Source organism: Macaca mulatta, chromosome 6, assembly GCF_049350105.2.
Source record: "Macaca mulatta isolate MMU2019108-1 chromosome 6, T2T-MMU8v2.0, whole genome shotgun sequence".
NCBI classification, from domain to species: domain Eukaryota; kingdom Metazoa; phylum Chordata; class Mammalia; order Primates; family Cercopithecidae; genus Macaca; species Macaca mulatta.
The window spans coordinates 60,806,163-60,833,891 of record NC_133411.1 but is presented as its reverse complement, the minus strand read 5'-3'; the positions used below and the strand labels follow the sequence as shown (position 1 = coordinate 60,833,891).

The 27,729-nt window shown below is 36.4% G+C and overlaps 1 protein-coding gene across 1 annotated transcript in view; it reads right to left on the bottom strand.

The window, feature by feature from the left end:
- ITGA2 (integrin subunit alpha 2) overlaps window positions 1–27,729 on the bottom strand; it is a 101,714-nt gene that overhangs the window by 16,345 nt on the left and 57,640 nt on the right. Inside the window, 18 exon segments of the mRNA NM_001260822.1 lie at window positions 574–650; window positions 1,235–1,327; window positions 2,443–2,584; window positions 3,006–3,088; window positions 3,655–3,765; window positions 5,451–5,602; window positions 8,452–8,591; window positions 9,719–9,855; window positions 10,612–10,815; window positions 12,800–12,943; window positions 14,688–14,833; window positions 15,722–15,860; window positions 17,969–18,045; window positions 19,914–20,079; window positions 20,375–20,525; window positions 24,230–24,378; window positions 27,027–27,154; window positions 27,319–27,433. Coding sequence (NP_001247751.1) covers window positions 574–650; window positions 1,235–1,327; window positions 2,443–2,584; window positions 3,006–3,088; window positions 3,655–3,765; window positions 5,451–5,602; window positions 8,452–8,591; window positions 9,719–9,855; window positions 10,612–10,815; window positions 12,800–12,943; window positions 14,688–14,833; window positions 15,722–15,860; window positions 17,969–18,045; window positions 19,914–20,079; window positions 20,375–20,525; window positions 24,230–24,378; window positions 27,027–27,154; window positions 27,319–27,433 — 2,354 coding nt within the window.

Sequence of the window (27,729 nt, the reverse complement as noted above, 5' to 3'; positions counted from 1 at the left end):
TCATGCTGCTATAAAGACACATGCACACGTATGTTTATTGCAGCACTATTCACAATAGCAAAGACTTGGAATCAACCCAAATGTCCATCAGTGACAGACTGGATTAAGAAAATGTGGCACATATACACCATGGAATACTATGCAGCCATCAAAAAGGATGAGTTCGTGCCCTTTGTAGGGACATGGATGCAGCTGGAAACCATCATTCTTAGCAAACTATCACAAGAACAGAAAACAAAACACCGCATGTTCTCACTCATAGGTGGGAACTGAACAATGAGATCACTTGGACTCGGGAAGGGGAACATCACACACCAGGGCCTATCATGGGGGGGGGGAGGGGGGAGGGATAGCATTGGGAGTTATACCTGATGTAAATGACGAGTTGATGGGTGCTGACGAGTTGATGGGTGCAGCACACCAACATGGCACATGTATACATATGTAACAAACCTGCACGTTATGCACATGTACCCTAGAACTTGTATAATAATAATAATAATAAATAAATTTTTAAAAAAAGAGAAATATAAAGCTATCCATCATTCCATTGGTGACTTAATTATGTTTTACCTTAAGGCTTGGAAACTGAGAGATGCCTGATTCTGAAGGTTTTGAAGATTGAAGTCGAAGTTAATAGTAAAGGTCACCTAAAGACAAAATTAAAATTTCTCAGTCTATGATGCTTCATACTCAGGGGTCAATGTGAAAAAAAAAAATGCTTCCCATAAAAGTAAACTCACTCAAATTTGATTCTGAATTTTATATACCTTAAGTTTTCCAATTTATAAAATATCTTTATTTGTCCACCTTGTTTCACTATGCTTCACATTAGAATTAGAAAAGCTTGACTTCCAAGTGACACATGTAAGTTATCCAGGTGCATATACCTGTCTGAATTTAGAAGCTATGAGCTGATGTGAAACTTGTTAACAGGGGTTAATAAATGATCTCCATGACTCTGTGTAGAGTGCTTTGACCAATGTTGCTCGACATATTTAGACAAAAAGAACCTTCCATATTGTGTGTACCTTTTGGAATGAATTGCATGGAGAAAATCCCATTTTTATTAATAATTTAAAGAAAACATTCAGATATTGAAAACTTCCCCTAAGTATGCAGCCAGTTATTTTGTGATGCCTATCAAATTATGATAGCAGGATGTTATGTTGGTAAATCAGCATATGTGCTGAGGAGGGCTTGTATGGACTGGAGGATGAAATGCAAGCTGTACCTGTTGTTCTCTCTTTAAAGCAGGGTAGCCTACATCACAGGCAACAGACTTCTGAGATGCAGCCACCTGGCATGTTACTTCCGTCCCATCAACCTGAACAAGACCAAGGAAACAACAATGATCAATTGGCATATAATATTTGGCTGTGTATGCACACACCTGGTGAAAGAGGTACAGTGACATTTTAGCAGTAAGGTTGGTTCAGACTGAAATAATTTATTATCCCTCAAGACTTGAAATTTTATACTGCCCAGGTGGCTAATATACTATTTTTGCTGCTAGCCCTAAAGATACCTAGGACATCCAACAAACCAAAGAAAAGATTAAATACTGTATTTTTTTCCTCAGAAAAAGATAGTTTTTAGATTTCAGATGCACAAATAGCTTTAATTCAGTATTTTAAAATGCTGGCTTTAGGAATATGTTTTTCTCAATTTATTTGAAGCATTTTCAAGAGAAGAATATATTGGTGTTCGTATTTTAAATAATTTGAAGGGTTTTTGTTGTTGTTGTTGTTTTGTTTTGTTTTGTTTTCTTCAGGTTTTTTTCCCCCCCTTTAAAAGAAGTAGTTGCCACTTGGCACAGGATGTTTAAACAGCAAGGTCAGATTAGGTTTAGAACTCTAAGCCTATTAAGATCACATTAACTTTAAATTAAATGAAATCACTATTTAATCCTTTAATCAAGTAGTTCATTTGGAAAATCTCAGCGTTTCCTTCTCTCCCTTTTTTCTTCATCATTTGGTGGTAGGGGAGGGACCAGGGAGCACTCACGGTCAAGTGTGTTCCTGGTATAACGATCAAGTCAATGTGATTAGCTGGCTTTGCTGATGTGCATCATCTTGGCAGCAGCAGCAACCGTAGTTGCAAAGCTCAGGCTGAGCTTTGGGACTCAAATGTCTCAGAGCAAGTGCACCGCATCTGTGCAGAATGCAGCAGCCTCATCACACTGATGGCTCAAGAAGAGTTATGGGAGTGTCTGGCTACTGCTGCCAAGTCTCAGGATAAGGGAAAAACTGACCCGAGTTGTCAAGCAGAATCTAGATATAGAGCCAGACTATGTTCTCATGTGATTTAACTAGTCGGAAGCCACAAAGTTCAGACTGATCATGCTGAGGGTTAAGGTGCTTCTTTAAACAACTCAGAGGACATAGAGTGATCGATAAGTAGGAAGCATGGTAGAAGTAAGCGCAGGGTCTCATCACATACCGGCAGGGAGAATGATGCAAAAAACAAGTTTTCTGAAAAATCAACAACAATTCCAGTGTTGTATGCACTTTCCCTTTTGTTTTTCAGTGTTACTGAAAATGTTAACCTTTTGTTTTGGTTGCTGACAGTAAAGGGTTGTTCTCTGTTAAAAGCAAAAAGGAGGGAGGAAGCCATTACTGTTAAATAAAAAGGCCAGTATTTTAAAATTTCACTCATTAAAAAACTAAACTCTTTAGACTTACCTAGAATACTGAGAAAATTGCTTTGTAATAAACTATCTTTGCATTAAAATGATACTGACAACAAATAAGTAAGTGCGTTTGGATTTTGTTCTTTGTTGCTATTATATTAGAGGGAATGGAACTATTTAAATACAGATAATTTTGTATTTCTTATTAATTTACTCTTATGTGGATAGTAGACATTGAAATTTAGTTTTTAAAGGTCTTGTTAGTTATGAATGTTTCTTTTGTAGAAAAACTCTATAAACATTCACTTGAATAAAGTAATCTAATGTGTCTTTTATTTCTACATTTTACAATGAGCTTTAAAGTAAAACTTACTGAGCAGCTGGTATTTGTCGGACATCTAGAACTAGATCAGCAATGCAAAGTCCATCCTCACCACAGTCTTTGTGGAAAGGAATCTACAAAAAAGGAAAAAAAGATCCATACATTTGCTCTTGGGTTGAAAAAGCAAATTACAGAAGAATACATACAGTATTATTCTATTTACAAAAAGTATAAAACCAAACAATGTTCTAGGAATATATAAATGTTTAACAAAATAGTAAAGAAAAGCATTAATAAACACAAAATTCAAGATAATCATTTGCGCAGGGGGAGCTAGATGAAAGTGTCTATGGCGGGGACAGCGATACACAGAGCTTCATATGTATTGGTAATATTTTTTGAGTGGTGAGCACAAGGCATTTACTTTATTTTTATTTATTTCTTCAACAAATATGTGTTGAACACATACAATGGGCCAGGCCCAGGTCTAGGGACTGGAAATACAGCAGTGAACAAGAAAAACAAAAATCCTTACTGTCATGGAACTTAAGTGTTAGTGAACTTTATGCAAATGTAATTGTATTTTATTTAGAAAATTAAGAATTTACAGGCTGCATCCTAAGTATCCTTCAGACACTATTGTAGTGACTGTGAAACTTTGTTTGCCAGTCTAAATCCAGGAAGTGTAAGCTGCACTTACACTGAAGACCTTGGTAGTCTCAGAATAGGCTTCAAGGGCAGGGCTAGTGCCAGGGTTTTCCAGACTGATGTCCACACGCAAATCCAAAGAGTTGACAACATCAGAGGGCTCCTAAACATACACACACACAAACATACAGGGAGAGACAGAGTCAGTTTATTAGGGCACAGCAGCATTAAAACAAGAAAACGATTACAGATGTGTTTACAATTAAGAGCACAGTCAGCTCTCAATTATGTAGAATATCTTTGTTTCGAATAATCAAGACTCTCACTTCTTTTCTTCCAACCTCATTCTGCTTTTAGCCTCTCTTCTACTAAGAAACCAAAGGAGACTTGGGTCTAGTAAGAATTTGAAGCAGGGATTCTTAGTTAATGAAGCTCATCAGTTCTTGTCAAGAAAGCACTATGTCTATACAAGTGAAACCCTAACATTTGAATTTGCCTTTTACTCAGAAGCAGTATCTTGGTATTCTTTAGTCCATTCACAGGCAGGACTTACTCTTAACTCTTGGGGGCCTCCCAGAAGTCCTCCCAGAAGGACTTACTCCTTCTGGGGGCTTGTCTACCATGATAGCTCTGGGCTATGAGGAGATGTTTCCTTCGCTGGCTGTGGGCTTAGCAAGTAGGATGTACTTTAACTGGCATTGATATCAAATAGAGAAAGAGGATTTTTTTTTTTTTTTTTTACTTTAAAGAAAAACAGCTTGGCTGTCTCCATTTCCTCACTAGGGATTACGAGTATAATCTGATCCACCACTTAGCACAGGATGGGAGAGAAGGGAAAAAAGATTTTTTCCTTTAAAGAATCTATAAAATTGTCACCTTAACAACAAAGAAGTCCATGTCTTCACAAACAAGAAACCTTCAAACTGAAAAATTAACTAAACAACTCAATTGATTTTAATTCATTTAACCGTCAATATGTTTTTCTAGTGTTTACACTTAGCATTTCTTGAAGTAAGATCTCTCTGTACCATCCATTTACATGAGAAATAATTGTGGTGCTCCTTAGACCTGCATATTCCTTGGGCCTTCAAACCTAGATTTCTGATGGTAAGAACCCGGAATATACATTTCCCGAAAGTTTCCCTGGCAGTTCCTTTGCTCCTTAAATTCTGAGAACCATATTCTAAGAAAGTACTTAAATATCCTTTTTAAAAAAGTGGTTTCCTGAGTAAATTATCCTTTCAAATGCCATTATGTGGTTTCCAAGGTGGAAATATTCACATCATTTATAAAATAAATTTCTGGTTGGAAGTGTTCTCCTGAAAAGCATTTTTCTTACTTGGGAAATTTTCAAAATCCATGTTAAATACAGTAATTATAGCATACAATTAGAACAAATAATTGTTATCTCATAATCTACTACATGGCATCTATGGTAACTGAAATCTAATAGTAGAAACCACAATTGGACTTATTTTTCAGTAGCTGAACAATAAATAAAATTTTTCCCTGATAGGAAACTATCAAAATAAAATTTATTGCCAATGGAAAGTTCTCTCTGTTAAACATTTAAGAAAACACTGTATCTATGATTTCTTTAAGAATTGTATTTTTAGCCCTTTCATTGCAATTCCGAATGAAATCTGATGCTGCTGACTTATATAATAATAGATTGTGACCATAAGTATTAGCATAAAGTAAATATGCTTCTTATTTATGGAATTACGTAAGAAAGGCATTCATTAGAAGGGCAAACATTTTCTAACTCATAAGCTTCTATTTTAGACTTTTACCACTCATTTGTCTTTAGAAGAAATAAAATGAAAAGGGTTGGTCCTGAGGCCTCACCTGTATATAAATGATGTGCTCGGGGCAACTCTGTGCTTGATTTACTACCATATTCTTCTGCAGGCACCTTTCATTGTTTTCTTTAAATAACCCCCTGGAGGTTACTCTGGATGAAAATCCATCTGCATCAAGTGTGATGTTATATACAATGGCTATGATAAAAAATCATAAAGAAATGTTATTTCAAATCAACTTATAGGAAAAAGCATCTCTACTTTATTGTGTCTTCTTGGACAAAGTATCTTACATCAAGAAAATATGGAAATAGTCTTCGTATTGGTGGCTTGTGAACCATAGCTAGCACCACATACCATTTGTCATTCTAGCTCTGATGTGACGTAGGTGACTGTGCATACAAAGAAATGTGATTCAGAGAAATGTGGCTGGGAGCAGTGGAAAGAAAACTAGACTTGCTGCCAGGAAACCTACTGTGATGAACCTGGGCAAATTGCTCACTCCCACAAGCACGGGCTTCATTACTCATAACGCGGAGACACAGAATGGAAAGGAACAGTTGCTGAGCACCAGTGATCGGACACATTCTCATATATGCCATACAAGTTTTACAATGAATCTGGAAAGTGAATTTATTATCTTATTTTTCAAATAATGAACTAGAATAAGTGATGTAAAATAATTCACCTAAGTTCACGCAGCTAGTCAGAAGTAAAAGTTGGGTATTTTTGAAATAAGAGCTCATGGTCTTTCTGCTTCTATCCAGTTGTAAGAATTAATTGTTATTGTGAAGATTAACAGAGATACTCTAAGGGAACATGGACAGTGCCTGGCCTATTCTAGATGCTCACATAGGGAAATGCATGCAACCCTGCAGCAATAAAGTCTCAATCAGGCAGACTTGGTTTGAATCCTAATTCTGCTGTTTATGAGCTCTGTGACTTGGGGCAATTTACTTACCCTCTTTGAACCTCTGTTTCCTAATACCAACCCATGAAAAAAAATTATGTGATAATAACTGATGTCAGTAGCCAATGTCTAAGCTATCAGAATTATTACCTTCAACTAAAGTCCACTGGCCATATGTCCAAAACTGAGAGAGAACATCTGGTGCCATTCACAGCATCAGCTGTCTTACTGCCTTATTTGGAGTTATTCTATCTTACTTTATTATTTTCAATATTTTAAAGGTTGTATATACTTCCCAAAATATGAATTCTACATGTTACTTTGAAAAAAACTATCATATATGTTGTACAATTTTTCTTGCTCCAATGACTTAACAATGCCAACAAAGATAGATAAAATATTAAAGAATTAAATAAACTAAAAATAAGTTGTGAAGATGATGTAAAGGAAAAACAATGGCAGGGAGGTGAGTGCAGTTAGGACAAAGTTAGTCCACGTTATAATGCTTTTCCTTTTCTTTTTTCAAGCAGCTGTGTAAAAATGATAGATAGCTTTGTAGGCTATGTTATTAATCTTAAACTAGAGTGTGCACCTGATGCAATAAATGATAGAAACCATATGCTTTATAAATTCACTTTCCACAGTTGTGAAGATGGGATTCATGTCTTACATACTATTATTGCCAAGCAATGAAGTGACAAATGAGCTCACAATCATTTCACTTGGCTTGTCAGTGTGGACCTGAAGGCATCAGGAAAAAAGATTTACAGTGAAAGACGCCCAATAGTAAGAAAGGCCAGAAACCCTCGGCAGGCTGTAGATGGGAAGGAAATTCTCTAAAAGTAGAATTTTTGAGTGTGCATCGCCATAAGGGTTGAAGTATAGTCAAAAAGGGAAGATAACGTGAGACACATCTTTGCTTCAGGGCCAGAAGAGCTGACCAGCCCGCTGTTTCTGCCAACTAATATATTTCCCAAGTTAATCTATTAGGCAGACTAGCCACAATGTTTATACAGCAACGGTTTCTGACTTAACTATCATGTGTGCTCAGTTAGATGTGCTACAAGGCAGGTCAAGTGAGATATGCTACTCAAAATTAGGTCAATCTTTGAACACCTGCAGGGAAAACTTCCAAATGGATATGAAAAGTAGGAAAATATGGAAAGCACGTTGAGATTTGAATCTAATTTTGTTTGTGTTCTCACCTTATTTGTATCTTGGTATGAATAATGGCAAATAAACTGCTTCTGTATTTTCAGTTTTAAGGTAATGTATTTGTCACTTAACTGAATTCCTATAGGAGCTACAGGTTCTGAAGTTTAAAGCCAAATTCTGATGGAAGGGGAATGGGGACCCATGAAGCAGCGGTTCATGAAAGAAGGTAGTTTTGAATCAAGTGTTAAATTGCAAGTTATGTATTGAGCATGGTGAGATAACTGGGGCAGGAGAGATGAAGGTGAGATAATGTGCTTAGAAAAAGCTTCGAAGAGGAGGCAGGACCTTTGCCAGGCCTTGAAAGACAACTTGGCCAGCCCAAGAGAAAAGACAATAATTCCTGCTGACACTTGCCCACAACGATTTCCTCACCCTTCCCCATCTAATGAGACATAATTCAGACTTTTATTCATTTCTCTGTATTATTTAGAATATTTAAAACACTGGGAAAAGTTATATATTGCTTTTCATGTTTTCTTTCATTATTTCATTTTTATTAATTGCTCAAGAACAGGAAAAATACTTGATACTTTTACTGAACCTGTCCTATATAGATCATGGCATAACCAACATGATATAGTCATCTGAGTGACCGTTCAGCATAATCTGTGTATGCTCAAGGTTTTAAGTAAGAGAAGTGGAGGTAAGAGAAACTCAAAGGATGGAAACAGGAGGGCCCTTGGTTATGTCATAGAGATTACAACTTTCTGCAGCAGAACCTTCTAGAGATGTGGAAGGAAGATCTAAACTAACCTTCCATGACTAATGAACCATTCTCAGGCATCTCCAGTGTATGGAAACTTAAGTGTCTGTAACCAAAGACCCTTATTTCTCTTGGCCTACAAACCAAAATATGTTATATTCAGGACTAAAACTCTGTAAGCCAACCAATTTCTATATAGATTATTTCAGATCTACGCACCCACTTGATTGTTTTGCTTAGTAGGTCTGAACTTTGCACTGAAGCAGAGTTTGAGAATTATCTGAGCATTCTTATTGACCAAAGTGATTTTTTCTGGTGTGAATGAAGCTTCTATAGCTATATCAGCAATACTTTGTGACCTAAAAGACATAAAGAGGAACAGATGGACGGATGTTATTACTGAGCACATGTATTATATCCTTTATCAAAGAGGACCCAGTACCAGCATTACTGAATTTTTCTCTCTAAAGCACGTTAGCAGTAGTTTATATTTGAAGGCTCTAAGATGGCAGACAGACATAATTTTTTTTTTTTAATTTGTGATTGCATCACTGACATAATCCACATTTAACATATTTATTTATTTATTTATTATACTTTAAGTTCTGGGATACATGTAGGTACTCTTGATAATGCTACTCTGAAATGATTTTAACCGATTTGTTCAGTAAATATATTTTCTTGTTTTTTAATGTCTTAAATATTATTCTTGAGTTTTATTTTTTCCACATAAAAGCTTCATTCTGCAATAGAAATAATGCACTTCATTCTTTAAAAGCACAAGTGAGATTTGTAAATAGTATCATTAAACTCAGAAATAAAAAACAATCAATGAATATTATTCTATTGTTCAAATATTTGGACTTTAAAGCACATTTTTTGACAGAGACAAATGAATGGAGATTCTTGATTGAATAATCAACTTCTTTCTGATTCTATTCCCTTGCCAGTCCAATATGTTTATTTTTGACCTTGAATCACATGACCTTCATATTGTTCCACCTGAATCTTCAATTCCTATGGAAGTCAATGAGAGGTCAGCTAAACCTAAATAATGGCTTATTGTTTATGACTAATAATTTTAAAATATACTTTTTAGTCACATAGAAGTTACACTTTACTTGTGCTGTCTGAGTTTTCAGTATTCTAAATGCACTCTCATGAGGCTTCCCTTCTGTATGCTGAGATAAGGCTATTTATTGGAAGACAACATTCAGAAATAGCCTGGATACCATTTCCAGAAATTTATGTTTTCTATGCACTATTTTTACTCACCATATGAGGACAGAAATGTATTACTAATGGTGAGCAAATATATCTATTTTTCGCACTTGGAAAAACACATTTATTCCTTTGGGCAAACTATGATACATCAATTTCCTATAGTCTTATAGAATGCATATGGCATTTCTATAATATCAGTACAGACATGTTCTGCTTTCTTAGCAGGTAATTTGTAGTTTGTGTCTGGCTCTTCCTGACTCACCAGAGTTGAACCACTTGTCCAAAGGCACCAATGGACACATCAGTGATGGAATCCCCATTTAAATCTCCATAGCCATCCAAGGACCTCCCAAAGTACTGGAGATGGCTCCTAAAGGCTCCATCGGATCCCAAGATTTTCTAAAAGAGCAAGTTTGACACGAAATTATAGCACACAACAGCTGAACCAGAAAATGGCAGCCTCTGCATTTCATTATTATATTTTCTATGTAGTCATTTTCCAGATTGTAAACACAATCTGGAATAAACATTTGTTTATTTGAATAAACATTCTCTACAAATTCTAAAGATTAGTTTTTTAGTCACGTCTTATTATCTGATCTCTGTATCACTCTTACAGCCACATTTTCATCATGGGGACAGCATACATCTTTAATAAAAATCATAAACCAGTGAAAAGATCAGTGGGCTGGGAGCAAATTGAGGCAAGTTCAGGTACAGGGTTCCGTTCCTAGTTCTTTTCCCTCAGGTCTTACTTCAAAATTGACTGCGCAGTGAGGCCTCATTAGTCACCCCTTCAACCACCTCATACTCCTATTTTTGAAATTTTATTTCCTATTTTAATTTCATTTGCTTTTAAAAAATTTCCTTTATTACTATCTGGAACGCTTGGTCTTATCTACTTCTTTTTTTTCATTTGTCTCCTCCAATATAATATAAGGCACACAAAGATCAGAATTGTGTCTGTCCTGTTCTTATAGCATCCCCAGAGTCTAGAACAGTGCTTGGCACATAGTGGAGGCTCATTTAACATTTGTTGAGTGAAATAATGAAGTTAGAAAATAAGAGGGATGGATTGCATGGTTTACATGACGCTTTCTACGTCTAATATGGTAAGACCTACAAATACATACGTCTCGGCAGCTCCTGGATTACCTGGGAATACTTCGTGCGGACAGTGCCCTGATGACCATTATAAATGTATACAGCTCCAGAATTCTGATTTTCTAGTGGCGAACCAACAATCACATCGTTAAAGCCATCCATGTTGATGTCTGAAAGAGCTGCAATTGCTGAACCAAATCGAGCATTTTCAATGCCCTCGGGGCCTTCAAGAAATTGGTGCTGACTCAAAATGCCCTTGCAAAGGGGGAACAAAAGGATGATTAAAGCAAACCTTACAACTTGTATAATTAAAATTCAGAGCAGCTGGGTGTGGTGACGCATGCCTGTAATCCCAAAGATTCCAGAGGCTGAGGCAGAAGGACTGCTTGAAGCCAGGTATTTGAGACCTGCTTAAGCAATAGTGAGACCCTGTCTCTACAAAACATTTTTGTAAAAAGTTAGCCAGGAGTGGTGGCACACACCTGTAGTCCTCGCTCTCAGGAGGCTGAAGTGGGAGGATCGGTTGAGCCCAGGAATTAGAGGCTGCAGTGAGCTATGATCATACCACTGCACTCCAGCCTGGGTGACAGAGCAAGACCCCATCCATTTAAAAAAGTGAAAAACATATGATAAAAAAGAAAATAAATTTCAGAGCAATCGATGACCAAACTAATTTTTTAATGTTAAAAATGGATAGAATTTTAAACCTGAACTATTTATGATCAGAATTATAAATAAGAATTTCAGGTCATAAATATCTGCTCCTAAACCAAGGTGAAAGGAGACAATTCTCTTTCCTGTAGCTGAACAGCATCAATTTCTTGGTCTCATTTTCCTCTCAATAATACGATCTTCACCTATTTCCAACCTTTTGATTTAAAATTTTTCTGGTGAAAACTACTAATATCTTGATTGAAATTAAAGCAGACACAGAACAAAATAAAACACAATATCTTAATTTAGGCTTTCTGTAAAAATGACCAAATAGTGACATAATTATAATGGTACAGGAAGTAGAAAATGAGATTAATATCTCCATTATTAAAAACACTAAATAATTCTGTGTGAAGGAAAAGACATTTCCTTGTAAAACACAATTTTTTTTTCTTAGATTTCATAATAAAGTATGGAAATATTTCATGACTTCACAAGAAAGCAATGTTTCTCAACCATGAAACTGGGTCAGTGTTGATTCTTTCTCCTCTATTATAATCTTACAAAAATTGTTACTGAGTTTGACACGGTATTAAAAGATCTTTTCATTTTCAACAATTAATGACAATTCAGTATATCTCATAAGTAAGAAATATTTAAAGAATGGGGGATTTGTCAGTTTTTCAAACAAGTAAATAGGTCCAGCCTTTGTGGATACTCAATTATACATTCTTTATATGTATAAATGCTTTAGAATTGTTTTAATTAATTACATCTGTTAAGAGGTTAATTTTTACATAAATATCAATACATCGGGTACGACAAAATATCACAACACTTAACCATAATATTTACTACTTTAACATCAGCTTCTCTTTTCCATCCTTTCCCTTCTGTTGTCATATAATTTTCTGTGTCAATCTGTGTCTTTAATTTGGTTTTCTTTTTTTATTTCAAGGAGTTAACTATATTTATATACATGGATTTAGAGAGTTCAGTCTACAAATTGGAAATATTATGCTTTTCCATGTTCACGTATGGTTTTTTTTGTGGAAGGACTTGAAACTTCAAGAGCTGGACACATGCCGAAATGTTACACTAAGCAATGACACTTCCTGACAAACTAATGTAGAAAGCATCTGGGATCACATGGAATTTACAATGTGCCTGGTGCAACTTGTGTTTTTCACTGTCAACTGATAACAAGATAGCATTGCCCTGTTATTTCTGTCTTTATAGAAAAAATTACACGTGATACTAGAGAAATACACAAATGTTTGTGTGTATGCATATTTCAATAAATAATGTACACTTAGAATGGCTTTGTTTGCATGAGACTATATATTCAAAGACCTCTCATGGAAAATGGCAGTACACTATACATTCAACTCTAGTTTTTCCCATTAATGTAATTTTTAAAATCATAACTTAATGGGGACATCCTCAAAAATGATGAAATGTAAACCATACTATCTGTGCAAATTATCATGCAATAATAATAAATTTTCTTTCCAAATGCAGGTTAAATTGTCAATACTAAAGCAAATTAAGCTGTTAGTTTAATGATTTTTTTTTTTTTTTTTACCTTTTTGATAGTAAACAGGTAGACTCTTCCTTCCTCTTTCTTTAGGTCATTCATGTACATTGGTGCACCTACCAAGAGCACATCTGTAATGGTGTCTTTATCCACATCAACTGAACATAGCACGCTACCGAAATAGGAGCCAATCTGGAGCAATAAAACATGTTAACCTTAGAATTCCTAGGATTCACATACTTCTAATATTACACTGAACATTTACTTGCTCATTCAATACACAAAAATTGAGTGTTTACTATTTGCAAAGTGCTAGGAATATGAAGACAGACAGCATAGTCCCTTCCCGCAGGTTCTAATACCATCTAACACCTGGTTCTTAAATCTTAGTGTGCACAAGTATCTCCAAGAAAATGCCTTTGAAATACAGATCCCTGAGACCCATTTCTAGAGATTCTGATGTAATGTCTAGGATGTGATCCAGAACACAGCAATTTAAATTAGCATTCCAGGTGTTTCTGACACCAGGGGGTCAAAGGCATACTTATAAGGCAAACCTTTCGTAGGTATGTGAAGTCTGTCATAGTGAAAGGCAGGAGAGGTAGAGGCAGGGAGAATAAATAATTAAGCTTCTATGGTAAAATAAATTGTAATAGAGGAAAGTTCCAAATGCTGAGTGATCAGAGAGCAGGAGAGTCAGGAAGGCTTAGAAAGTTAAAATATCATTTGAATTGCAAAGTAAGAAGGACATGGAGTTTTCTAGGCGGAGGGAAGTGGTGAAGCACATATGATGATGTAAGTGTACAAGGCATGATATGAGACAGGTAAGCAGTTGCTGGATAGATTGGGACAGGAGGACTAGGTGGAGATAAATTAAAATAAGAAAAGCTGAGACTTTGAACATTCACCTCATTCAACAGCATTCAATGCATGCCTATGTGAACACTTTTTAAGGATTTAGAAATGACTAAGAAATGATTCCTTTCATAATACTATCACTGTTATTTTCTAAATTAAAAAGGAACTTCTTTAAAATATCAAAAGAGAGAGAAAAGTATGTGCTAATTTATGGTCACATAAAGTATGCTAATTTATGGTCATGGAAGTCAAGAGCTCAGGTCTTCTTACTCCTAGAAAATCCATAGCAATAGCAGGATCACACTCAATCTAAGAGAAGAGAAATCTTTGTAAGTTTCTCCAGCTCAAAGAAGGAAACCACTTTTTGTTGGCTGTCAGGGATTAGCGATGCTCATTTTAAATGTGTGTCAAGCCCCTGGGTCAAAACTGTTTAGTAAGGAAACAGGAAGCAATCAGCTGACCTTTGCCCTAGCAACAGATCTTTGCTGTAGTGGGCCATAACTGGGATTCATCATAGGGTCTGACTACCAAACTGTCACCCATCAGTTGAAAGTGGCAGAGAAGATAATTGTTTTACTTTTAGAATCTTCGAAACTAAAAGGACATTTTGACAGGTCCAGACGCAGAAATTCAGTCTTTATAATGTTATTTTGCTCCCTTCTTCTGATTATTTCCTCTCCAAATCCTTGTTTCTGGTGTGTGCTTACCTACAAAGCAGTGGTTAGGTGCCTGCCATCACAACTAAATAATGTCCATGCATTATTAATCCAGGGAGTCAAAAACATGAAGGGGATGTAATCAAACAGGACAACCTCTGAGTCCAGAAAGGACTGAGTTTTAATGACGGCTCAATCCATGGACACTGTGTGACCTTAGAAAGCTAGCTAAATTCCCAGGCAGTTGTCAAAAGGGAGGGCTGTCTTCTTGGTATTGTTGTGACGATTTAAGGAATACACTAATAAACTCAGATTACAGAGTAAGCACTCAGGTCATGTTGGTTTCCACTTCTGCTCACCCGACTCCCCACCTGCCCGGTTGCCCATAAAATTAATTTCACCTGCTAAACAGTGAGATTTACCTGGTCACCTCGGTGAGCCTGAATAACTGTGACGTTGCCATTCTCATTCACACTGTACAGCACTATCTGGCCGGTATAATTTGCCCGAGGAGCACCAGCAACAAAGTGGGTGCTTTCTCCAGTAGAAATTGCAGCCACAGAGTAACCTAAAACGTAAGGAGCATAAGAGTGATTACCATTGAATATCTGAGCAAAACAAGGTTAAAATAAGTTAGTAAAGGTGACCAGAGATCCTTTTGTGTTAGATGTGATGCAAAGTTTCTAGTGTTCCTGAATACATCACTGAGGACATGTCTTCCTTTTTCTAAGATGAATTACTCCTGTCCTTTGACCCGAAGCACTTCCCTGTGTAGATGGGACTTCTATCTATAAAACTGCCTCTAGATTCCAGGTTGTCCTCATTGGCCACCTGTGAACGTGGCATTCAACAAATATTTCTGGAACGAATGAATAAATGTATTTAAAAGGTAGTGTTGCACAGTAGAAAGAACATAGGTCTTGGAAACAGTCCGAGGTTTGAATTCTGGATTTGCCACTTACTAGGTTGTTGAACTTTAGACAAGTTAATCTTGCTATCTCTCAAAGGCAAAACATCCCTGAAAGACTGGTTGGAAAGATTTAAATGTTTATGTAGACAGACTAGCCAGCTCAGGAACTGTCCCATAGTAAGTCTGCAAAATCAGTGGCTGCTTATTATAAGAACAAGAAGACTAAGAGCTCTAAAACAATATAAGACTATCACTTACTATATTTACTTTTGGGAACTATTTCCATTTTGGAGGAACACAATCATGTTCCAGGAATTACAACCACTTGACCAGTCAGAAGAAACTAGTGAGTATAATACAATACTCCAATAAGTAGTTATGCCTTTAGGCCCGACTGGCAGAGACAACATATATATGTGTAATAAATATGACAATTAGATGACAGACAGTTCAAGGGTTTTGCTGAACTCACTCTGAGATTCAACAAAGAGCTGGTTTAAAGCAAGGGAACTTAAGTTTGCTGAGCCAATTATTACTATGCCTTACCTAAATATGAACTGTGATTTCTGTCCTGCAGAATTTGGTCAAAGGCCTGTTTAGGAAAGATCAAATGGCCATGAGATGTCTTCTGGACAATGGTCCCACTCCAGCCAAAAGCTCCCACTGCACCCAGCATCAGAATATCCTAAAATAATTAAAAAATGAAGATCATTAAAACAAACCACCTTTAAAGCATAAGAATGCAGGGGAGGCAAAACATTGAAATAAATTGTTTAGATTTATTAAAAATGATGAAACATATATGAACATTTATTGATATATCTCTTAATTGTCTTAATATATTTGTGCTAGAGAACAAGCCTTCCCATTGGCTGTGTTATTTTGAACTTTATTTAGTATGACATGTTATACAGACAAACCTTTGTAATAACCTATAGTATAGGACAGGTACATAGCCATCTTCAAATGTCCCGTTCAAAGGCGTATATTTGCCAATGGTAAACCCTTATGACCTTTAGAAAGGAGTCAGAAGTGGGCCTCTCACTCCGCATATTTATAAGGAAAGCTCACAGCCAGATATGAGACATGCTTGAGAAACAGGAAGTACTGACACAGGAGAAACGGAGATGCTGCTGCTATCCCAGACACATCTTGGGAGGCCCTCTTCCGGCTTGCTCTATTTTCAGCTTTCTTCCTCTCTCTTCCTGACCCCTTCTCAAATGTTCCTGTATATTCACATATTCCATCTATTTGATAATATCACAGCTACAGGAGGCACCTATAGCTGTGATATTCAATCTATTGGAAGGAAAATAACAATTTGTCAGCCCTGTGGGGAGGGCAAAGGAGGAAGCCTACTCTGATTTGACTCGAAACCCAATCTAAACAGTCAAAGCTACAAATCATCACAGAAGGCAGATTTGGTGAGGATGAGATACACTATTTTTAATTTTTTATTCTTCTATCTTAGAACATACCAAAGATATGATGTTGGACTAAAAAATACAAGCCATGAAAAATAGCAAGTAAGAAAAAGATGTGTTTGGCCGGGCGCGGTGGCTCAAGCCTGTAATCCCAGCACTTTGGGAGGCCGAGACGGGCGGATCACGAGGTCAGGAGATCGAGACCATCCTGGCTAACACGGTGAAACCCCGTCTCTACTAAAAAAAAAAAAAAAGTACAAAAAAACTAGCCGGGCGAGGTGGCGGGCGCCTGTAGTCCCAGCTACTCGGGAGGCTGAGGCAGGAGAATGGCGTAAACCCGGTAGGCGGAGCTTGCAGTGAGCTGAGATCCGGCCACTGCACTCCAGCCTGGGTGACAGAGCGAGACTCTGTCTCAAAAAAAAAAAAAAAAAAAAAAAAGAAAAAGATGTGTTCTACTTTGAAGATAAGAGACCATGAAGTTATGTGAATGACTGTAGTATTGAGGGATTCTGGATTTGGGGTGCATGAAAGGATTTTAGGGTATGTACAAAAACCTCATGGGATTGTGTGCAAAATTCTCCGTGCATAGATTCATTTATATTTTTTTCTAAGGGAAAGATCCATAACTTCTATGAGTATATCTAAGGATTGATGATCGAGAAAAAGTCAGCTCCTTTGATTCTAGACAGAAAACAAGCTGTTCTTGGTCCTCTGACCTGCCGATCAAATCCTCTGACTTCCTATTGTCCCTTAAATATTTCCCAGGATCTCTTTCTCTTTTTCTTTTTTCCTTCCTTTCACTATCTCTCTCATCTCCTGACTCAAATTAGAATCAGGGGCCCAGGAGGTGGATGTTTGTGAGAGATAGAAATGAACTTCCCTGAGCTGAAAAGAGTGTTGTACTCCAATCCCATGTCACATTTTTCCTACCTCCTTATTTTTTCAACTCTTTTCTGTCTGGTCTTAGAAAAAGATACTATGACAACTCAGAATTTGACCATGACAGTGATGACAACAGTGAATGTTTTTAACAAACATTTCCAGTTGTTAAAAATTGATTCAAAGACAATTCCTGCAGGAATAATACCTTAAGTTAATATACTGTCTGTGCCCTGGAGTACCCAAAGACTTTTTTGTATACTATCAGCTTTCCCCCATATAAGATCCCTATGAAAAAGGGAAGGGAGGACATTGTTAACCTTCACATTTTAGAGGTAAATCAGCAGCACAAAGAAACTAAATGACCGTGACTAGGAATCAGAAGGGCTGATCCCTAGATGGCTGTCTTCCCACTTAATGTATAAGGTTACTGTGTCTGGTAGTGTTATGCCAAATGACAACATGGCTTGAAGCTATCTGATATACACACATTTTGAGGAGAGTAATCTGCACTGAATCCCACTTGTGACATTTCCATCTGAAAGTTGTCTCCTCCTTGAACGGTACCTGGAACATTCAATTTAAAAAATTTTATTACTGTCAGTAATTTTAAATTAAGTTTTCAAACACATGCAGACATGTATGTATATACATGCCTACAAACACAAACACACACTGTTCCAACACTCACCCCAAAATACAGAGCTTGTGTATTCTGGGAAGAAGAAATTACTAAGAAAGTGTTCTAGCAGGTTATAGAAATAACAATATTTCCAAAGTAGTGTTCATAGTTGGCATTAATCTTAATTGAACACTGATGTATTTAGCAGAATATGCATGATGTTCTTGATACCAAAGGACACTCAACAAAGGGTATAAGGTAAGGTGAAAACTGAGATGATAATTTTTTAAAAACTTGATGATTACTAACTAAGAAACTAACTGAAATTTTAGCTTTGAAATATTGGTACTGATAATGTACACATATCTCAGATGCAGGTGGAATAGCTGGGCAATTGATCTGTAGTGAAGACTGCTGGGAGATAATTGAGTTAGCTATTAGGAATCAGAATTGAAGACTGAGTAGGAGTTTTACCAATTGGGAAGTTTGTTCTGGTTCTGTATATGTGATTGCCTCTGTCACTGACACTGTAAGATCCAATTGGTACTTATTTTCCATACAGTATGATCAAAATGGTTACATTTCACTAATCTTCACAAAAAGGAAGCTAAATTACTGGACTGACACTTTAACACAGAAAAGAAGACAAACTGTACGTACAACGTAGTCTTTTTTAGAAGATAAAATAATTTACACAGGATGAGTAGAGATAATTTTTAATAAAATAGAATAATGCTCCCCAAAGTCCATAATAGTAGATAATGCTCAAGATCGTTTCTAGCTAGCTTGTAGATTGCAATTGTTCTCATTCATTCCATTACAAACAAATACAATTATCAGTGTGGATAGCCCAGTGATTTTGTGTTATCTCAGGGCACATTGGATTTAAATGGTTATTTAAACAACTTTGAAGCACCATGGGATACTGAAGAAGCAATAAAGCTTTTTGAGTAATTCCAGTGGATAATCAAATCAAAATTTGACTATATGAATGAATAATTTATGCAATACCTTTAGACCCAGATTCTAAGGATGTACCTGATACATAGGTTTCCAATAACATATGATCTTTATTGCAAAGAGTTATTTGGGTTAACCATCAAGAACTAGGATTTGGGTCATGTGTGTGTTTTTTCTTTTAACCCCCTGTGAAGTGTGTGCTAGTTCCCCACACAGTGAGCTCCTGAACATGTGATCTTTCTGCACTAACTAGATTTTCCAAGGCCACCTAAGTAAATTATTTTAGGTCCTATAAATAAAATGTTTCCTCAAAAACTAAACTATTAAAAATATTTGCTGTATTTTTCTAATTTTAAAAATATATATGCTTGCTGTAAACATATTCAGGAATTTTAGTACTTACATAACACAGTGTAAAAAGATAAAACTATTTACGATTCTAATAGATATGAATACATCATCCCCCAAAAGTCATAACAATTTATCATTCTATCAACAGTGTATGAGCTTCTTTGCTTCCTGATAATCTCTCCAAGATTAAACATTATTATTCTGTGTCATCTTTTAGGCAAAACATAATGTTGGTTTAATTTATATTTTTTAATACTTACTGAAAGTATTTAGAAATATACTTTGTAAATTGGGAATCTTTTCTTATGTTTATCAGTCATTTGTATTTTATCACTTATAAACTATTCATGTTTTTCATCCATTTTTCTTACTGATTGTAGGAGCTCTTTTTATACAAGGTATACAAGTTAACATTGATAAAGCAAATATGTGATAATAAACAATTATTTAAACAGTTTGAAAGAAAATTCTTGAAAGGAGTTTTTTTGTTTTTTTTTTTTACCTTCAATGCTGAAAATTTGTTCTCCTAATGTCCCAGCCTTTTCTAGTAGAGCTGCTTCATCAGACACATTGAAAAAGTATCTTTCTGTTGGAATACTAGCGATTGCTTTTATTTCTTTTATTAAATTTTTAGTATCAAGGGCATTTCTGTTTAAGTACCCAAGAACCTTGAAAATAGAGGAAGAGAATGTACAGTCATTATTGCTGTACGTTTTCCCTACGAGTACATTCCAGTCTATTTTGAACACAATAGCCCCTCTGGAGAAGCAAATCAAGCAACATTTCCACAACCCTTTATTTAGTAGACAGGATTGAAAACCATCAAGAAGCAGAGATAGAGTAAGAACTTTCTTTTATATTCAACTATGAACAGCCAATGGGAAAGTGCAGCCTTGAGAAGTGATGCTATAAAGGAAGATTTACCCAATAGCTGCAAGACAAATAAAAAGAAAAGCCACTTACTGCTATACCAAACCTCAGTATATTGTCATGGTTGCATTGATCAATCACAGCTTTCAACATTGAACCATCATGTGATTCACCATCAGTTACAACTACCATTACTTTGGTAGCACTTCGTCGTCCACCAGAAGCTGCTGAATAAGCATATTTTCTGTGGCAGATAAAGTTAAAGACTTGCTATCAAAACACGAAGTTAATATGAGAACCTCTGGTTTAAAATAGAAACATGAAAATAGTTCTTTAAACAGAATATATTGTAACTCCATATTAACTCTAGCAACATATTTAATGTTCCATTTGTAGCTTGTAGAGAAACATATACAAATGTAAGTCTTTCTTGACATTAAAAAAGTGTCTTGTATGTCAGGGCATATGTGTGTATATGTGTGCATGTATTTATCCCAGTATTTCTTAGAATTATTTTCTTCTAAGAAAGTTGAATTAATCAGTACCAATCAATACAGCAAAGATATTTCTGTTATAAATTGTATGCATTAGGCTTGTGTTTACTTTTTCAATACTTATTTTTTTAAAGTAATAGATATCCACAGTAAAAAAAAAAAAAAAAAAAAAAAATCAGAGTATTTGGAAAGGTATAAACCAAATGTGACACTAAACCCCTCTCCATAGGTAAGCACCATTATCAGTTTCTTGCATTTCCTTCTAGAAAATGTTTTATTTAGATGTAATATAGGTACAAGCATAGTCTACCCCTTAAACTTTTACTCAAATGAAGGCACATTCTTTTTTAAAAATTGTTTTATTTCCATAGGTTTTTTGGGAACAGGTGGTATTTGGTTACACATAAATCAGTACTTTAGTGATGATTTATGAGATTTGCACCCATCACCCGAGCAGAATACACTGAACCCAATTTGTAGTCTTTTATCCCTCACCCCCTTCCCACCATTTCCCCCTGAGTCACCAGAGCCCACTGTATCATTCTTATGCCTTTGCATCAAATGAGGGCATATTCTAAACAGTTGTTTTTCACTCTGATGGAGACCTTTCCATATCAGCACATATATGAAGGTCTCATTATTTTTTTTAAACGGCTGCATAATATTTTATTTGGAGGACCATATGAAGGAAGACTGGTTTATTTAACCGGTTCCCCATTATTGGGTGTTTAGGCCATTTTGAGTTTTACAAGTAAGGCTGTGATAAATATCCCTGTGTATATATCTTGGCATACTTTTTCAAATGGGATAAAATCTTAGCAGTAAAATTACTGGGGCACAGGATACACACGTTTCAAATTTTAAGAGATAATATCAAATACACTGTCTTTAAAACTGAGAATATCATTTTATTTCCTAAAATGTATTTTGTATTCTATAATGCAGACTATAGAAATGTAGAAAACTTCTGTATTTTTCGGCCAAATTTGAATTACACTATTCACATCAGATCCTTTTGAGTGTCACATACTCTTTATGACACACTGTAAATTTCATGTATGATTCTAAGGTTTTTGAGGACATAAACTGTGTCTCATTTAGTTTTAATTACCTGCAGTGCTTAAAACAATAAACTGCAACTGTAGGCATTGAATGAAATGAAGTGAATTAAAATATGGCAATATTTACTGAAATAATTTCAGATTATCTTCAATGTTTTAAAGAAGAGACGAGAGAGAGAGAAGAAATATAGAGGCAATTACATTCTAGGAGGGATGAGTAAAAAGTTGGGTGATTCTCCTAGCACTGGGTAGACTAAATCCTGTTAGCTTGGGAAATAGTGGGAAGAGGGAGATAGACAAAGGTGCAAGGGAGAAAACCAAAGTTTTGAAAGATGATGAAAGCTAGGCAAGTCCTTCCTCAAGGGACAGTGGCCATTGTCCTGGAGAACAAAGCTCACCAGGGCCCCAGGCTCCAGACAGGGAAATATACTACTCCCACCTTCCCTGCTGAAAACCAGGGCCCATTGCAGTTTCTAACTCCAGGAAGGCCATTTTTCATCTCAACTTCTTTGTCCTTCTAGTCCAGTTTGCTGGATCAGGAAGGGCACTTCACCTAATGGCAGCTGACCTGCTGACTGTCCAGTAGCTTATGAGATGGCCTGGCCCAAAAAACCTTTATTGTCCCTGAATAGAGACAGTAATGATGAACCCAACCAATCATATCTTCTCTTGTGGGGAATCCACTTTTGAGACATTTGGGATTGTCACCAGTTGATGGAAGCAGCAACTGAAATATACACACAGAAGAAGAAGACAGATAAAATAGGAAATACAGAAATAGAAATGACAGGATGTGGCCACTGACCAGATGTGTGATGTAAGGAAGAGTGGAAAGAATAAAGGAAACCAAAGTTTTAGTTCGAATGACTGGGCAAGAGACAGTGGTACAAATCAAAATGGCAAGTTCATGAGGAGTGGCGGGGAAAAGAATAAGGCCAGTGTGGGAGGGATTGAATTTGGTAAGTGAGCGAACACTCCAAATAAAAATATTCAGCATCAGCTAGATGCCAGTGTGAGTTTTGGGAGAGAGTGTAGGGCTGACAACATAGCAATGAGATAACCGACACAGTGTTGCTGCTGATGCCATGACAGTGGATAGAATTCCTACAGGAGAAGGGCAGTAAAGAAGAGAGGGCTCTGTTTAGTGAAGAAAAATAGGAAAAGGAGCTAGTGAAGAGGCAAAAGAATTTGTCAGGAGTTTGAGAAGTGTGTGGTGTCATGGCAACTTGGTTAGGAATAGCAGAGTATGTTCATCATTATCAAATGTTCAGAGGAGCCAGAAAGGATGAGGTTTGAGGTGGGACCACGGGGTTGGGGGATGAAGAGGGTCATGCTTATTTAGTGGCAGAACTGTAGGTTTCAAGGAAGTGGAGGGAGGGAATAGAACTGCTTTTTTCAAAAAGAATTATGGTGGTGAAAAGAAGGAATGCACAAGACAAAGAGTGAGAATAGGTTTAAGGAAAGGCAAGCTTGTTGTTCTCAATAATTTGTTTAACAACTGGAGTGTGTTTAGTATTTTTGTGAAGGTATCTAGTTTGCAGGGACATGGATGAAGCTGGAAACCATCATTCTCAGCAAACAAACACAAGAACAAAAAACCAAACACTGCATGTTCTCACTCATAAGTGGGAGCTGAACAATGAGAACATATTGAACAACGAGAACACAGGGAGGGGAACATCATACTCCGGGGCCTGTTGAGGGGTGGGAGACTATGAGGGGAATAGCATTAGGAGAAATACCTAATGTAGATGACGGGTTGATAGGTGCAGCAAATCACCATGACATGTGTATACCTATGTAATGAACCTGCACATTCTGCACATGTACCCCAGAACTTAAAGTATAATAAAAACATATTATAACATAGAGTGAAGACAAAGGTCAGTGGATCTGAGAAAATAAAGAAATTGAGATAAGAATCAAGAGAGTGCAGTATTGTTATAATTTCATATTTCCCACTGATTGTAATAAGTGTAATAAAATTAAACTCATATGTTTAAGATTCTGTGGCCTTTGTTAATTTGCACCAAGTGGTCCATGAGCTCAATTTGTCTGGATCTCTGATGAATCTTAACAAATTATGACAGATTGCCCCATTTCCTACTGTTTTAATCTAAGGTCTTCTCATTTCATTTATTTCATATAAATTCATATAAAAATCATGTAATATCTTATAAATATCCTAAAATCAAACATTTAACTTTCCCAACTGCCTTCTCAAAGTATTCAAGACATAGAATGCTCTTATGTTTTTTTCTTTATTAGTTCTGATTTAAGTGAGGTACCAGGTATATTATTTTTCTTTGTCTTTTCCTTACTTTTTCTTATTTATCACATAAATATAACGTTTTACATTATGAAAACATTGGCCTATTAGCCCCAAAACTTACCTTGCATATTGAATTGCTCCGAATGTGTTTGTGAGGTCCCCACCATGTTGGGATGTCTGGGATGTTGCTACAATCATTTCTTCTTTGGTTTTATATGTGTTCAAGTTAAACACAACTCTTGGATTATTGGCATACTGAATTAACCCCACCTTCAAAAGAGGAGACATTTATTAATGGGCTGTCATTACATTATAAATAATTTCTACTTAACCAATAAAATGAAAATCAAAAGTACATTTAGACATGGGCCAATAGCTTAAAGGCATCACTTCCAACTTTGTTCTTGATAGTTACTTTTCTTTCAATGGAATAATTTCTCGTTAGAGGCCATCGGTGTACAATAGCAGTACTATTGCCAAGAAAGATGATGTCCTACAGTGTATGATTTGATTCCCAAGAGTAATATTTGTAGTTTTTAATACTGCCCTATAATATTTTAATATGGATGACTATTAGAACACTGTTTTTAACAGGAAGATTAAACTTGATTTAAATAAACATTCTAATTACCAGTGGACAGAAGCTCACAGACGAAGAGTAACATGTCATTGAAGGACAGTAACTATGTAATAAATAATTAGAATTGAATACAACAAAAACCAATGTGCTCCTAATCAGTGTAGTCAATTGAGGTCTCTTTATTGTGCTGGATTTCCTCTATTATGGACTTCAGCAACTCTGGCAAGAAGATGCTATATGTGCATGTGGGGCAGGGAGTTTCTGGCTTCCAGAGAAAAATGCCACTGGAAAGCATCTTATTTGAAAGAGCTGAAAAAAAAGAATTTCTGAACAAGATGTTTGGGAGCATTCCCTAATCCTAGAGATCAACAAGGTCACACCGTTCTGTTAATGTCTTTGTTTGTAAACATTGAGATCATCTTCTAAGCCAAGGAGATGGGCTTTCCACAACAGGAGTGCAATGAGGGATCAGTGTAAGAGGCTCTCTGAAATACAGGTCAGTATGTAAGGAGGTGGAAGGAGCAAGGACTGGATTTCTGAGTTCCATCTGCTGCGTTTTGCCAAGGGGGCAGTAAGCTAGGCATTGGGAAGATAGTCAGAAATACAATATTCCTGGACCCCTTTCTCTAGGGATGTAAGACTTGAGAGGGAGGAAAGAATAAAAAATAACTGAGAATTTCAGAGTTTAATATGAGAGGAAGATGATAGTAATCCCATGACAGAGCCCCAGGACTTCTGTGTGAAAAAGAAGAAGAAAGATGTAAAGAAATGTGGTAGATTAGGATTTGCAGGAAGGTCAAATTTAGGCTGTAAGAAAAGAGACTGAGTTAAACCACTTCTAGAGAGGAATCAGATGCACTGTGGTAGGAAGACACAAAAGAGCAAGACTGTGAATTCTATATAGGAGGCTATTAAATAAAATTAGTCACGTTATGAGGGCAACTCATTTAGAAACAGAAGAAATAAGAAGATACATATGAAAACTTATAAGGGGCTATAAGAGTGGTGCTTTCTGGAAACCAGTGCTATATGTAGTTTTATTTAGCAGAATGTCCTGGAAAATGCCCACAGGGAAATTTCCAAGGCTTCTGTGGGTATTGAGATATTCTTGGTACTGAAAAGCAGTTTCAATGGGGGAAAACATATAACAACATGATAGTGAACAGGAAAGCAGAGAAGCAAATTTCAATAAAGATAGCTGGAAAGCATTTAGGGAAAAATACATCAACAATTTGTATTAGATGTTGGACATTGGAGTATCAGATGCAATCCACGAACATACACTGGTAATGGTGAACTGGTCCAGGTTGACACTGGTTCAGTATACTGCTACAATCAGAATGGCTCAGGAAATGGCAGATTCAATCAGAAAGGAAAAAAAACAAAAAACAAAAACCCAAACCGGAAATTGAACTTTAAAATAATACTATTGAGCTTTAGTTGCCTACTTCAAGAAGACATAAAAGCAAATTAAAGACTTCTTAAAATATAAAGAGCTATATAAAATTATTGAAAAGACCTTTTCTGTAGGCAAAAGGACAAGCTAAACTGGAATATGATAAATAACTATAAAACATTATCATAAATGGTAGAATTATGCTTAGTGACTTATTTATACAAATTTCAGAATTCAATACTTGTTTTACCAGCAAGGAATAAACAAAAGAAATTAATTATTAGTCCAAATGTATATAAAAATACATACTGAATTTTAAAATGTAATGCATGGGTTAGAGGGGAAAGACAGGAAACTAAAGGAAGATTAAAATGTTATATCCCGGCCAGGTGTGGTGGCTCATGCTTCTCATGCTTGTAATCCCAGCACTTTGGGAGGCGGAGGCGGGTGGATTACCTGAAGTCAGGAGTTCCAGACCATCCTGGCCAACATGGTGAAATCCTGTCTCCACTAAAAATACAAAAATTAGCTGGGTGTGGTGACAGGAGCCTGTAATACCAGCTACTCAGGAGGCTGAGGCAAAAGAATTGCTTGGACCCAGGAGGCGGAAGTTGCAGTGAGCCTAAATTGTGCCATTGCACTCTAGCCTGGATGACAAGAGCAAGACTCAGTCTTAAAAAAAAAAAAAAAAAAGTTATATCCCATACCTTTAATCTTCAATGCTTGTGTCAGAAATAGAACTCTAAGGTCAAAAGACCAGTATTGGGCAAAGCCACAGGTAGAATAACCCCAATGTAGTACAAGTTTCAATTAACTTTAAAAATTACCATTAAATGCATTTAAAATGGGGATTCGGCAAATATAAAAATTAAGACTTTATATCTAACAATTTTTTTCAGAAAGAAAGTCATAAGGTAGTTTATGCACTTCTGCTGTCCATACCTGTGTCTTTGTGGGGCCTATATCCAGGCCTTGTACAAATTTTTCCAAAAAATTCTTCACTGCATCCCAAGGATAAATACTATTTGATTCATCACACACAACCACAACATCTATGAGGGAAGGGCACGCTACACAGGAAAAGAGAAAGAAGCAGATTTCCAAAGGTAAGTCACATTTCACAGCCATATAAAAATGAGACTTAAGGAGGGTTTGGGTGCCACTAGTTGATAACCTTTTTCCCCTCTTTTAACTGTAAGGCATTGCTCAGACCATCTGCACATTAATAACTTACGCTGAGCTGCAGGTGAGAAGCTGGCTGAGAGCTGAAAATCAGGACTGATGTCAGAACACACACCCGTTGTGTAATACTGATTCCCACACTGCTGTGCCCACAGAGGACCACATGTCTTCAAAGAAATGAGAAAACAATCAATGGAAACATATGAATAATGCTAACTTCTACCTCTCCATTATGGAGCTCAGAAATCATCTCTACTCTTTTCCGAGATACTAATAATTGTCAACTCAAAATCAAATGAGTCAGTAATGCATTTGGGGCAAGCAGAAGTGATGGAGAATGCGGCAGATGCTCTGTGCCCAGTGGCAAGCCTTGTGGGAGGAGGAGTGCTGGGACTGTTGGGAGCAGGTGTCAGAGAAGGGAGGAGTCTATGAGGTCTCCCAACAAACTAGATAAAACAGGTGC